General features: G+C 31.2%; 1 protein-coding gene across 1 annotated transcript in view; it reads left to right on the top strand.

Moving 5' to 3' along the window:
• Positions 1-15,861, top strand: part of LOC126735615 (ATP-dependent RNA helicase DDX51) — a 46,588-nt gene that overhangs the window by 4,811 nt on the left and 25,916 nt on the right. Inside the window, exons 3-5 of the mRNA XM_050439674.1 lie at positions 1,982-2,166; positions 2,311-2,501; positions 12,762-13,030. Coding sequence (XP_050295631.1) covers positions 1,982-2,166; positions 2,311-2,501; positions 12,762-13,030 — 645 coding nt within the window. The remainder of the gene's footprint in view (positions 1-1,981; positions 2,167-2,310; positions 2,502-12,761; positions 13,031-15,861) is intronic.

The following is a 15,861-nucleotide window of genomic DNA, read 5'->3' as shown; positions in this document are numbered from 1 at the left end:
CCAACAAAAAATATAAAAAAACACAAATGCAATCCTTTTAAACTCTATCAGTGTATTAGATTATTTTCCTATTCTGTTAAATTTAGGATTAAAAGCATCTTAACGAGAAAAAAAAACCATTGAATTTAAAAATAAACTTGATAGTGTAAAACTTTCCACAGTATTAGAAAATGAGGGGTGGCAAGATATTTTGAATTGTAATGATTCAAATAAGATTACTGATAAACTCACTAATTAATTTAAAAAAAAATTAAATCTAAATAATAACACACCATTAAATAAGTTAGAGAATATACAAACATGTTATCAAGTCTAATAAAAAATGATAAAATTGATTTCTATAAAAGATCTTTCACTCAGCACTATAAGAATCCAAGAGAGATTTAATATCACAGAAACTTATTTAATTAGTCAAATAAATTCTTTAAAAAATAGTTCAGGTGGAGGAGAGGATGGAATTTACATTGAATTTGATACTGTGGAACATATCACTCTACTTGAAAAAATTTAAAACTTGGGTATTAGAGGAGGTATATTAAATCATACTTACCAATCGCAGGCAAACTGTAAAAAATAATTCATTTAGACAACCTCATATGGCAAAGTGTCATGTTCCACAGGGTACAGTATGGGCCCAACCAATTTTTCTTATATATGTCAATGGTCTAAGAGTAAAAAAAAATAGAAAAATGATGTGCTTTGTAGATATACTGCTATTTTAGTTCGAAACCAGACGTATGCTGGTGCTTTTGACAGGGACCAGGAGTTAAACACTGGCTTGATTCCAATCTTCTAACACTGAAAAAACTAAATTTACTGCCTTTGGTACGAATAATAGAGATCAGATGGAAATAATCTTGTTATGGGTACTTTTTAGGGTTATAGTATTATTATAATAGTTGGTATATTGTTTTATAATATAATGAATATTGGTTATAATATAATTATTAGGTATTGTTATGGGGTTATTGTATATGTAATGCACTGGAAAAATCAATAGAACTGATAATACTAAATGTCTGGTAATATTTTTTGACCCATGTATGACTTAAAAAAAAAAATTACTTTATAAATAAAAAAGTAAAGGACTTATTGTATAAGTTTTTCGAGTTGAGACAAATAGTGCCTTACGCGTTGTTAGGGATGTTATATCAGGCTCTAGTAGAATCAATATTAACTCGTGAAATTGTAGCTTGGACTGCTCCATGTAAAAAGCATATAATATCAAGCATTATTTTTCATTATTATTACTTGTTATACAAAAATATGTTGTCAAGATAATTTTGTTTAAAAATAGAATGTATCGTACTGATTTACTATTTAAAGAGGCCAATCTATTAAATATAAGACATCAATGAAGTTATAAGGTTTGGTTTTGGAGATATAAAATTTGAAAATGTTATTAGCCATTACATCCAAGAGCAAATATCAACAATATGATTATATCGCCTAAAACTTCATATTGTCCAAATCAAACACACATTTCATTCATAGTGCCTAAAATATTTAATTTACTGCTGAATGATTTAAAGAATGCAACTAGTTAAAAAAACTGACTGATTTATGACTGATAAGCAGTGTTAGGAACATATGCCAGGATATATTTTTTAAGGTTTTAACTACTTAATGTTATTGTAATTTTTCTCTATTTATATAACGTTTTGTTCTTAATTTTTTTACACTTGGCTTATTATTTATTTAAAAAGCACACATATACTCTGTCCATAGTTCTTCAGAAAGTTGTATAATTTTAGAGATTATTTTTTGTCTAAATCTTGGGAAATAATTTTTGTTTATTTTATTCATACATTTCACTACTTCAATTTCCTTTTAAGTTTTTTTAGTTTTATTTTCATAAAATATTGATTCAGAAACCATAATTAATATGTTTCAGTTATTCAAATTACTATTCTAGTTTTAATAAGAAGATACGTTTTCAGACTAATGACGATCTAATTTCAATACACTTGTGCAATTATAGGAACTGAAGAATTTGAGGAAAATGCGGAGCAGAGGCTTACAGAAGAATTAAAAACTGATGTAGAAGTCAAAGAAGAAAAAGATGCTTTAAGCGATAGTAAAAGTGCAAAGAAAATAAAGCTAGATCCATCAGATGTGGAGGGGTTTACAATCTTAGGAGGTGATCAATTTAATAAGAGAACTAAGGTGGGTTTAAGAAAGTTTTTAAAAATCAGGCGAAGGCATGATAGAACAAGATTTGTGAAAGTGCATGGAATTTATTTAAAACTCATATTATAACTGAAAATTAGATTTTTCGTTTTTCTTTTAAGCTATATTCTTCCTTTTTAGGTTAAAAGAGTTTTACCAAAATGGCTATTGAATCCAACAGTAATTTCCATCAATTTACAAAAACTTGAGACTAGAGTTTCAGATATTAAAATCTTGGACAAACATATTCGTAAATTGCTAAAAGCTAATGGCGTCGAGCATTTTTTTCCTGTTCAGGCAGAAGTTATTCCTTGGTTAATAGAAAGTAGTCGGTAAGAAATTTATTAAAATATTTAGGATAGTTTAGGTAAAACATTTTCTTAATTTTGATACGTGACAAAACAACAAAAAAAGCTGGTTTTCTTATAACTTCCAAACCACTTAATCGATTATTATCAAATACCACACACACACGATTGTAAAAGGATTTTCAATTTGGAAATACTTGCAGATTTTAATTTTAAGGCTTCAACTTTGAGACCTTTCAAATCAACTCTTTTAATTCAACTACCAAGAATATACTATAAGAGAGTCAAAAATGGCAAAGAGGAGCTTAACAATTTAAATTTTCTTGTAAAGTACCTAGTGGCACTGAATATTTAAAGGGGGAATTTTTGAAATTTTAATCACTAGTTTTTTTTTGCTGTTCTATCACCTTTTATTTTGTTGTATCACAGATAATAACGTTTTATTACCTAAACTATATACAGTGGGGACACGCAAGTTGGAACAAATTTATTTAAAATTCAGTGGTGTGTTCGAAAAAAAAACGCTCGGACACGTCGATTTTTATTTTTTGTCGCGATTTTTTTGATGATGAATTCATGTATACACAGTGAACCAAAAATTAGCAACCTTAGACCACCAACTTAAATTTTTTAAATGGAAACACCTATTTTCTATTCCATTTTTGAATTCTACATAGAATTTTAAGTATATTTTGTATACCATTTCTTATGCGTAATACTAACATTATTAATAAATTTGCAACTTTTTGGGTCATTCGAGCATATTCAAACATGTTTTTTCATAGTTTTTTAACATTGAAACATATTTGATTGTTGACACCTTGTCACCATTTAATCGCATGGAAACAGTTTGTATTACTTTACGTAAATGTCAAGTGTCAAGTGCAGTTGCAAAGTTTGAAAGTATGGCGCGTTTAACTGAAAAACAAAGAATTGAAATTTTGATTAAGGTAGGATATGGCGACAAGACTCGAACACAGGCCGAAGTTTGCGATCTGTTTTACAATATGTACCCGGAGAGGCCTATTACACGTTCGGTAGTAAGTAAGTAAAAAAGTAGTTAAAAGTTAAGAGATTTTGGTCATGTTAGAGGCAAATATGACCTGGACCGTCCCACGCTTCCAGAAAACAGACAATTAGATATTTTGCTCGATTTACAATAAAATCCACATAAATCAACTCGAGAGATTGCTGCAGATCAGTCAGTTAGTAATATATGGAAAATGATCACATCCGCAGAATAGAGTTTTGCGAAATAATGATGAATAAATATAATGCAAACCCACAATTTTTAAGTAAGATTTTTTTTTCTGACAAGGCAAGTTTTTTTTTAAATAGTTCTGTAAATAGGCAAAATTTTCGTTATTGGGCACCAGAAAATCGACACTGGAGTATGGAAAGTCACACACAATATCCCAAAAAGTTAAACACATGGACAGGAATTATGGGCATGTCAATTGTAGGTCCCTATTTTATTGAGGGCGCACTTACCTCTGAAAAATATTTAGAGTTGCTTCAAAATCAGATAGTACCTAGTTTACACTTTATCCAGAATGGCGCCTCCCCACACTATTTGCTAACAGTACGAGATTACCTTACTAACAATTTCCCAAATAGATGGATTGGAAAGAGGGGGAGGGGGGGTTGTATTGAATGGCCAGCAAGATCGTTAGATTTAACCCCAATGGATTTTTATTTATGAGGTTATCTAAAATCTAAAGTTTATTTTGATAAACCTGAAAGTTTTGAAGAATTAAAAAATAGAATTAGAGCCGAAATACAATCAACAACTAGGCTTCAAACAATAAGTAAAGTATTACAAGAATTTGAATATTGACTTGGTTACTGTCAGGAAGTTAATGGTCAACAATTTGAACATTTATTTTAATTTTTTTGTTTTGTTTTTTTTCGCAAATTTCTTAATAAATATTGAGGTTAGGTATAGGACATGGTATACAAAATATACTTAAAATTTTATACAGAATTAAAAAATAAAATAAAACATGGGTGTTTCTATTTAAAAAAATTAAGTTGATAGTCGTAGTTCATTTTTGGTCCACCACCATGTATACAACATGAATTCGTCATCAAAAAAATCCGAGCGTTTTTTTTTCGAACGCATCCTTGAATTTTAAATTCCAACTTGCGCGTCCTTACTGTATAATTATAATATACAGAGTGATTCAAAAGTAAACATCAACTTTTAAGGAGCTTAATCCTTGTTTAAAGATAATAAATCAAGTTTTTAGCAACATCCTGGCCAAAAATTCCTAAGGGATCCGGAAGCCTCTTTGAATAAGAATCTCAATTTTGTTGTTTTTCATTTGTGCGCTATTTTTTACAGTTTTATTTTATTACGAGCACGCATTCTTTAATTATTATCCCTATGTTAGTGGGCCAATAACATTAAATATTTATGAAATACTCCAAATTTCAATATTTAATTCTGTTTGCTTACAAAAATATTGCAAAAAACAAATATGGTGTACTGTTAGAAGATTTTTATATTTTAATAGTTAGCTCGCCATACCCACGGTTTTAAATACCTCATACAATTTTGTATCACTCGACATTCCCCTAATTCGGCAGAAGTGCTCGTGATTTATGGCTTCGTACCCGGAAAGCGCTGAAAAATACGCGCCGTCAAAGGATCGGTTCCCGCGATAAGTTCGAGCCGCCTGTAATAAAAAAGAAGTAGGGCATGCAAAAAATAATTGTTGTAACGAGTCTGAATTTCGGTTTTCGCCTTTAAAACAGTCGTTGGAGTGTAGTCTTTGCGATATGTTAGACCAGGTGGTTGCATATTAGACATGTACCGGGCTCCGCGCTCTTTTATAAAAATCCATAAAATATAAATAGTTGTATATAAAGTAAAGTGTAAAATCAGAGATTGCCGCGATTAACCAGTTAAAGTTTAGGAGAATAAATTCATTTCTCGTAACCAATTACACGACTTTCTTTTTCTGTCTACAAGTCGAACACCCGACGTAATTCCTAATCAAATAGGGTGGAACCTAACATGTACGTCATTTAATAAGAGCCTCAAAGTTCCTTTATGAGCATTTTTAGAGTTTATTTTTATACAAGAAGTACTCGCCTAACAGCCTTACACTTTCTTTTCAACCTGTATAATTGTATTTACAATATTGGTCAGAATGTAGCAGTAAAAGAAGAATTAAACTCTTTCATATGTTCACATCACTCACATTCATTAAAGGACCACACACTTATTCTCTTTTTTTGTAAAAGTATATTTTTTGTATACTTTTTCCTATTTTTGTTTTATTTTTATGACAAAAATACTTGTGATGTAATAATACAGAAATTATGAATTATCACTAATCTACTGCCATTAATGATACTCTTTGATTCAAAATATGAAAAATCAATAGAAAATATTAATAGAGTGTACGGCTTTGAGAACAATGGACATGATTCTACCAGTTTTTGTTTAAGCTGTACAAAGCGTTTTTAAAAGCTGTGTGCGCAAGCGACTTACTTAACAAATTATTCGTAATTTAAGATAATCTAATTAAATTTCTATAGATAATAACAAAAAACATTCTATTCTTAACCCTAAAAAGTTGATTCCTAGCACTTTATCTAATTAAGATATACAAGCAAAGTTTACTATTCGAACTTGCCCGTAAAATATGTTCTCTAATTCATATAACTTATAAATAACTTTTTGATTTGTATTAGTTACATACTCAATATGTATTTTCCAATTCAGATTTTTATTTACTAGTACATTCAAATATTTTATACATTTTGTTTTGTAGCACTTTATTTTTCCATTTAAATTGATTTTTATTAAAATAAGCTAAATGCTCCATTCGTTACTTAAATAAATCACAATGTGAATTGCTTTTAATTATCAAGTAAACAAGGCAACAATTTCTCATGATAAAAATAACTGAAATACATTTTTATTGCTCATCATAAACTGGTTTTCCGGTCACCCAGGGGGAGGAAACCTAACCTAACTATGAGCCCCATTTCATACAGATAGGACTCGGGCAGACTGCCCAGTAGGGTGGGTCGAAAAAAAATTTTTTTTTTGTTTATTTTCTAATAGCAAAATTATGTTGTATTATCATTTCAAGAGCAACCATTTAAAATATTATTGAAATATTTAAACTCTAAGAGCCCGCGCAAGGCCGCCGCATTATCGTCAAATTTGTAAAATAAGGTAATACCTTGCAAGACACTGCAAGTCTTCCTATATTCTAATTTAAGACGTTTGCTTTACAGTTAATTTATTTTATTCTTTTACAGACCTTTCATGACCTTGATTCTATTTTTAATACGCAATGCATGCTGTTTAGTCACTGCAGCCAATCGCGCTGCGGTCACTATAATGTTACATTTAGTGTGAATTAATCTCTGAACGCGTACGGTCGTGGTCATCTGTTTTGTTTATCAGAGCTTTACTTCGCGCTAATTTCTTACCAAATAGTATGGAAAGTAAAAGAATAAAGTACAAGTGTCCCATATTTGGAACTATTGGTGAACTAAAAGAAAATGTGTTACCAACTTTCCAAGATGTAATGAAGTTTTACGAATGGACGAGAATACAACTTAAAATTCAACAAGGAAGTAACAAAGAACCGCCTTTTTCTCAAATCGCAGACATAGTGGCTCAAAAAATTGAAGATATTTGGCAAAAATCATCTATTCCTATGGTCTCACACACACGAACTATTCAGATTTTAAAAACGTACCACGGAAAGTGCAAAAACCACATTAAATCTCTAAAAAGGTTGACAGAAGAAAAGAAAGCCTTGTTTTTGCGCCAAAGTGAAGTTTTGTTTGATATTTGTTCCTGTAAATGTAAGGATCTTCTTCATCTCTGTAAGTGCTCGCGTGAGTCGAAGGTACCCAACGAAGAACACGCATTTTTGCTTGACCAGAGGGGCGAAAGAAAAATGCTTATCGGTGGAGTAGATCTTGTGCGCGCTTTAGAACTGAAAAAAAAATTGGAGAAAAAACGTAAGAGTTTAAAGCCTTTTAATAAACTCATTCCTAGTTGTGATCAACCACAAAAAGAAGTGTCTTCCTCTGCTTTTACGGATTTTGAGGAACGTTATGTATCGCCCGTAAAACACAACGTAGAAGATTTGCCATCCACTTCACAAACCTCCAAAAAGGAATCTGTGAAACGTAAACGTTTTCCGACGCTATCGAAAACCGCTGACCGTTATGGTGTTTCTGATAGAGCGGCGGCTGCAATTGCTTCGGCGGTATTACATGACATATCTTCTGATGTAGAGGTAATAGATAAATCTAAATTAAGAAGGGAAAGACAAAAATTACGGGATACGCTTTTGCAAGAACAAACCAATTTGCAGCTTCCCGCGTTGTACTTTGATGGGCGCAAGGACAAAACTTTAAAAGTCATGGCAAAAGCAGGCAAAAAATACAGAAAGGTGGTAGTTGAAGAACACATTTCTGTCCTGAAAGAACCCGGTTCTTTGTATGTAGGTTATACTACACCATTACATGGTACTGCCAGAAGTATTGAAAGGTCTATTAGTGCACTTCTACAATCAAAACGTATTTGTTCTGACGAATTGGTGGCTATTGGTTGCGATGGGACAGCAACTAATACTGGAAAGAACGCAGGTGTAATTAGACTGTTTGAGAAGAAGCTTCAGCGACCACTACAATGGATAATTTGCATGCTTCACTTAAATGAGTTGCCTCTGAGGCATTTGTTCAACAAGTTAGATGGTAAAACAACTGGTCCACATTCGTATAATGGTCCTATTGGAAAACAGTTGGAAAAATGTGAAATAAAACCCGTTATTGAGTACGAAATAATACCAAGTCAGCTACCAGTAATTAAAACAGAAGATTTAAGCATGGACCAAAAGTATTTGTACGCGATAACCACAGCCGTAATCACTGGAAACTGCCCCACCGACTTAGCCCATAAATCGCCAGGGAAAATTTCCCATGCTCGCTGGTTGACTACAGCCAATAGAATATTGAGACTTTATGTTGCTACAATACATCCGACTGAAAATTTATGTCACCTAGCGCAATTTATTGTCAAAGTATATGCCCCTGTATGGTTTCAGATAAAAACACATCCTTCTTGTAAAGATGGGTCCCGCAATTTATGGAAATTGATACAAAATTCTCGATATCTATCAAAAGAGCTAAGAGACGTAATAGATCCAGTCATTCAACGAAATGCATATTTTTTCCATCCAGAGAATTTACTCTTAGCCATGTTAACAGATGAGCAAAAGAATATTAGGGAATTAGCTGCCAGAAGAATATTAAAGGCACGAGATTCATTGGCACTAAGAAGGCAACTACGTATATTTGAAGTACCGGCAGTAAATTTTAATGCTTCGTCTTATATTGATGTAATAGACTGGCAAGAAAATAACAACTGTGATCCTCCAGTCCTCCGAAGCTTCTCAAATGATGACTTAAAAAAAATTGTTGCATCAAATGGTGACGAAGATTTAATTTTCATTAGACTACCATGTCACACACAAGCGGTAGAGCAGACGGTCAAATTAGTGACAGAAGCATCAATGTCTCTGTGTCACAAGAAGTCAAGGGAAGGCCTGATTCATGCTAAACTCTCATCTAGGAAAACAATGCCCAAATTTGAAAGCAAGCAAGATTTTCATGCATAATGGCATGTTATTAACAAGACTTTAGTTGTAATTTTGTGTGTTTTTTTATATTTAGCATTAACGATATGTTTCTACCATTAAATTCCTAATGTTTATAAAACTTATTATAATTAAAATTCTGGATTCACTATCGTCATGCCCTAAAACTATTTTGTCTTTTTTATCAAAATTTCAAAATTCATGCGCGGGCTAAATATAAAAGTTAAATTAACTTTTTTTTTTCTTTTGTAACTTCTTTTTGTGCAATGCAACATAATACAGCTATTACAAATTAATAAAACGATTTTTATTTTTTCCCTATATAAAGTGACCCACCCTACTGCCCAGTTTGTCTTAGTAAAGCTCCATGTGTTCCTGACTGGAGACTAGGAAAATTCAGGCCAGTTTCATTATATTTATTAATCTTTTAAATCTTTTTTCTATTTCTAAGTAATTCATTAATATGTACTATTTTCCATACAATTAACTCTTAAATACTTTGTCAAACTGATGGGTATTACTTAAAAATTCCATATTTTGGTAGCAATTTTAGTAATATACCCACTAAACAAGGTTTATGAACTTTACCTGTGGTATTCGTTTAATTATTTTCATTTAAATTCAATCTGATTGAAGTAAAGCATTGAATACCCATAAGCTATAATCTAACCGAAAGCGTAACATAATATTTCAAATTATTATTCTATAAGGAGTAATCATTGATTATATTTTATAAATATTGTATAAAGTGTAAAAACGGGTTCATGTGAATAAAATGCGTTGTTGTTGTTGGCCTCTGCTTGCCATATGATTGAAATTTCAATAATCAGATAAGAAGTTTTGTTAGTTTTAGTAAAACTAAGTGGTCCCATTTGGTTCTCTTTATTATTATTTTATTAATTTGCAAACTGTGACTTCTGAGCTGCAATACTTGTGTACAATTTAACATTGTGCGACAGTTTATTTCGTTGTGTCAACAATTGCAAATACATTTTCAACCAAAAGTTGTAGTTTTGTCGTTGCCTAATTTACCTTTGTGATTCAAACTATACTTTATAAGGAGCCCACTGTTCCCTGCTTACTTATAGTAGTTCACTTTATCTGCTATTTTTACTCGTTATAATCTTTCACTTAAATAATTCCAATAAATTATTAGCAATTCCTGTTCCAATTTATGACAAATTATAGCTATTAAACATACATGTTTAGAACTTGATTGCTTACTTTAAATAATAAAATTTGAAGCAAAGTACTGCTCAAAAATGTAAAAAGTGCTGTTATTTAGTTTTAATTTTTGTCTTAAACTGGTTTAGTATTTTAATTTTAGCCTGGTTGTCACTGAGCGACATAACATTTGGTGCTAGTTTATTTTAAAAATTATGAGTACTAGCTAGGCCTTACAAGGACTTTTTATTAAAAGTAGTTTTTAAAATACTCAATAGATATCTGGGCATTTCTTTATTACTAATTTCATGGACAATACTTAAATGGGAATGTAAAGCAAGATATTAAAACAATTTCCATAATTCAATTGTAATGAATTAGTTTGTTGCAAAATATATTATCAACAATATTGCGACTTATCAATTGTAATAAGTAAATGATGTGGTTGTGGATTTATTGGTAAAAGACTAAGGAGAACAATTTTCGTCTAGGCCAAAATTTTGAATTATATCTCTCTAGCAATAGGCTCTGCAATAGGACGATTGTTTGCGGAAAAAGAAACAAAAATAAAAGAAATTAAAAAAAGAGACATCTAATAAACAATACGTTAATACGGATAGTTAAATTTAAATATGGCAAAAAAACATTAAAATATAGTATGGATACAACATTTAAAATAAAAATACAAATTACATTTAGTATCAGTTGAATAATAAAAAAAAATAAATACACATCTCAACATTTTCATCCGTAAAAATCGTCTGAAGCAAGCCAAAACAAATATAAAAAAAAACTTACAAAAATTCTTTCTTCAAAATTCATTTTTGTTTTATTTGGTGAACGTATATGTTTTTTGTAATGTTCTGTATCTGATGATGGCTGTTTACACAGCCGAAATGCATAATACATTTACCTAAGTGACCTACATGCATTTTTCTTGGAGATATAGACTTCCCCTATTTGAAATTATTTTTGCCAAAAACACGGCCTAATTTACGTAACGCGTTTTTGCCTTTAGAATTTATCGAAAATTTAGCTAGTGCAGCTTCATGATCAGAAAATCCAGAATTAAAAACCGTACAATCTACGAGTTCAAGAGCAAAAGATGACACGACATAGCCGTGGTACTAGAACTATTTCTAGTTATTCTAGTAGGAAAGTTAATATACATTACTATACCCATTGAGACAAAAATAGAGTGAAGAGATTAGCACACACACTGGAAAAATCAATATTAAGGTCGCCACATCATCATCGCGCCTAATATCACATTAAGCATGAATGATTTTGTTGATGTGTTTTTATCGATTTTTTCATTTTTACCCAAAGGCAAACAGGATCAGATTCTTTAAGTTTTCAACTCTTTCCATACCAAACTTAAATTTACTGTTGACAAATATTAAGCTAAAAATCGAAACCGAAAAATGCCTGTTCTATTGTTAATAAATTCAATAGTACAGGAAAAACTAGAATAATTAGTAAAAAAAACAATCTAACTTAGATGAAAAATTCTGTTTAATCTATGAATAATCCTTTTTCTCTTATATATCTTTTTTTTTTATCAATTACTCTTAATAAAATAATGGAACAATTTAGATCTATAAAAATTTTTCTGTGACATTCACAAAACTTTCAAGTGGAAAAGATCAAACAACTACAGAACTAATTGAAATCGTAAATCTTTATTGAAAATAAATTAACATTAAAAGAAGCGATATTTTTTCTCCTACATCAACAGGAAATAGATAAACTATAGTGAATTGTAGGCCAATATCCCTTACAATTTTAATAAGTAAATTGGTAGAAAATGCAGTGTGAAAATAAATTTGATAAGCATAAAGTTGTCTCTAAACCAATATGCTTTTAAAAAACTATAAAGATATTAAGTATTTAATTTGTTATGGCGTACATAGGAAATTAAATACATAATATAATCACAAGACAGCGCATATCTGTGTTGATACAAAAATCCTCAGAAAAAAATTACAAAATAATTATATATAACCGATAAGTAGATATTTTAATGCTGCTCACAATGATGTATCACACGAGGTTCGTTTTGAAATTAAAGCACATGATAGAGCTGTACTTCACTAACAAATAAAAAACAACTAGCGGCCAATATTAAGCAGAAGAGGTAAAAAATGAAAAATAAATACTGGTCTAGGCTATAGTTTTCTTGCGTTAAATATGCTTTAAATAGCTTGATAGGCAAGAGCTGTTTAAAATAAGAATTTCTCACAAACTATTCATTTCCTTGTATAACTAAATATTACTCTTATCTCTATTTTGTCTATTTTACTGGTTCAGTAGTTTTATTTCACCATTTAGCAATATTTTAGATTTGCTTTAAACATCAATAGAGTTTCGTTAATTTTAGTGTATATTATTCAAATTCTAAATTCATTTTAATCGTGGGGTATTTATGCGGCCGTAATTGTAAGTGTTGATAAACCTAATTCTGATGTAATAATTATTTATTTAGGCAGGCGGATATAATATTTCCAAGGGACATCTGTGTTTCGGCACCAACTGGCAGCGGCAAAACCCTGGCATTTGTCTTACCTGTCGTTCAAGCAATAAAGAAATATTCTATAAAAAAAATTAGGTGTTTAGTCATATTGCCCACTCAGGATTTGGCTAGACAGGTATTTTCAGCATTCAAAACATATTCGGAAGGCTCCGCTATAGATGTTGGGCTTGTAACTGGACAAAATAGCTTCGAGGTTGAGCAAAAACAAATTGTTACTAAAAGTAAGTACTTATTATTCGACTTCTAAATAATAATTTTATTTTTTAATACTATGAGAACCCTTGAATACCTATTAAATTGTTATTAAGTATACAGGGTGAGGAACCGCATCGATCGAGTGGGAAAACTATATTTAGGAAAAATCTAAAAATTTAACAATATACTAAAGTTGATGACAACTCGGCTAATATATTTTTGAGATGGCAGCACCCCCGGTTATAACGGAAGTAGGTGTCGACTTCATTATTTTAAATGGAATACCCTATATTAACACGTTGAAGGGCGATCACGCTCTACGGTGTCAAGTCAAATTTTTAAAAAATAGGCACGGCTGTTCAGCGTCAGTTCTTTAAACCTACTTTGCAACAGTTTGCTGCGCAGCGTCGAACGTTCTATTTAAAATCCAGATTTTAACTTTGATGTAAGTACTAGTGGTATCAAAGTAAATATTAGTTCTACCTCAAATACTGTAGAAGTGTTCGGACTATTTTTTACGCCAAATATTCGGGACTTTATTATTCAATGTACAAATGTACATTAGTTGCTAGTTCCAAACTCAAACAAGAATATCCAGAAACGCAATTTTTCGACCTGTTACTGTTGAAGAGTTGATGCTATTTTTAGGTCTATGCTTGCTGCAATGGCAAATATCCACTTTTAATATGCGCCGTTACTTTTTGCACAAGGATATGCTTTATTTTTAACCTATATTTGACTATATTATGTCGGAAAGGCGATTCGAACAGTTTAGCGTCGTATGCTGCTCTCTTCAAACAAAGGGTAAAGCAAAAGTACAATCTTTAATAGATATTGTTATTTTGCAATGTCAAACAACCTACGTCCCAAGTAAAGAAATATCACTAGCATTTTCATATTGCATTTTTGTGATCGACTTGGGTTTAGACGGTATATCCACGGCAAAAAATTAGTACTTAGTTAGTTTATTAGTATGGGGTTTGAACTAACAACCTCAGATTTGGCTACCTTTTGAATATAGAGATGGATATGGCGCAACAACCAATAATGATTCAAGTAATAGCAAATTAAGGCTCTAGTACTAAAGTTGATGAGGCTTTACTTCTTAAAGAGACATAAATTGTTTATGGACAATTACTATAATAACTTTGAGCTATCAGATAAATTACTAAACCTTAAGACTCACACAAATGAGACTCTTAAATCCAATCGATGAGGAAACTCCAAAGGACTTAAAAAAAAAATTAAAAAGCGTGAACACTTTTGGGTTCACAAAATACTAGTTTATGTTTCCAAGTGGAAAGACAAGAAGGACGCACTTGTTATAACATCACGTAACCATCCACATCTTATAACAGTAAAAATTAAGTTTGGTAAAGAAAAAATGAAACCCAACGAAGTTAGTACTTAGAATAACCTATGTCTGGAGCTGGCTGTCTCGATCGAATGACTTTAACTTTTTCATCACAACGAAAATCAGTTTGTTGGTATAAAAAAGTCATTTTTCATCTTTTGGACAGATGCGTATGGAACGCATTTTACATCTATCGCCCGGCTTTTTTGAGATGCAAAATGTGTTCCAAAGAAGGCATTCGTACGGAGACCAGAAGAAAATCTAGCTTTGTACTTTGACTGCTTTGAGGAGTGGCACAATTTGCAAAATGAATAAATAATGCAACTTTGTACTTAATAAAAAATTAAAAACTTTCAACACTATTTGTTTAATTTTTTTCATTTGCTTATTTTTTTTTTAAATTAGAACTATGTATATTTTTAAAGTTTACTGCAAAAATTTATTTGACGCTGTATAGCCTCTGACGTTCGCCATCTGCGTTGTGTATATATTATGTAAAAAAAAATTCAAATAGATCACAACACCAATCTACGTCTCAAAAAAAACGCAAAAAAACTTCCAAAAAAACGAATGGTTTTTATATTTTTTGTGGGTCAGAAATAACATTAATCCGCTTACTTTTCCATTTTTTATAAAAAAAAGTGTTGTCTTACCTTTTAATTACAGTGAGGTCTCGATAATCCGGATCAATAAAAACAACGCTGATCCGGATTAGCAAAAAATCCGGATTACCGAAACACTATGTTAAAATTGAGGATATTGCCCTAACCTATTATAATTATTAAATTAAAAACATGGAAATGGTGTTTTATCAAATTTTCTTTATTTAAAACAAAACAAACACATTCTTTATAACGAATAGAAAATTATTGGGTAATATACATATAAATACGTATGTATGTATGTATGTATGTATGTACATAATGTACTTAAATGCAGCCATAACACATACAGTAGGTCAATTTTTTTATGACAATAACATTAGTTTGGGTTAGTAAAAAAATGTGTAATTTGGGTCTGCCTACAGGTTTTTAAATTTTTTATCACTGCTGTTTCTCTCAGCCTCCTTAAGGTGACAAGTTCTGGCAGTTCCACGTCATTTTCTTCCGCCCATTGCAGACACACATTGAAACTCTTAACTGCATCCTGATGCTTCACAGTATTTTTAAGTTCAGGAACAATTTCCACCTCTTCTTCTGAATTCTCACCACTTGCTAAGTCTGGAACTAGCTCCTCATCTGCATCAATCCACTGATTTACATCCAAATGTGTTTCTTTTCCTCGTAGTTGATTAAGCATGCCAGATATATTATCTTGAATGTTATCGGTTAAGTTTTGTTGGCCAATTTTTTCCTTCAATACACTTAGTGGCATCAAATCGTCGGAATCATACTCTGTATCAGATGAAACAGCTTGGGTGGTTTTTGATAAAATATTGCGCCAGCATTTTTTTATGGTCTTTGAAGGAATTTTGCTCCACGCATCATTTAAAATAAACATAGC

This window comes from Anthonomus grandis, chromosome 4, assembly GCF_022605725.1.
Source record: "Anthonomus grandis grandis chromosome 4, icAntGran1.3, whole genome shotgun sequence".
Taxonomy (NCBI): Eukaryota; Metazoa; Arthropoda; class Insecta; order Coleoptera; family Curculionidae; genus Anthonomus; species Anthonomus grandis.
Note: the sequence above shows the minus strand (reverse complement) of the source record. Positions and strands in the feature narration are given on the sequence as shown.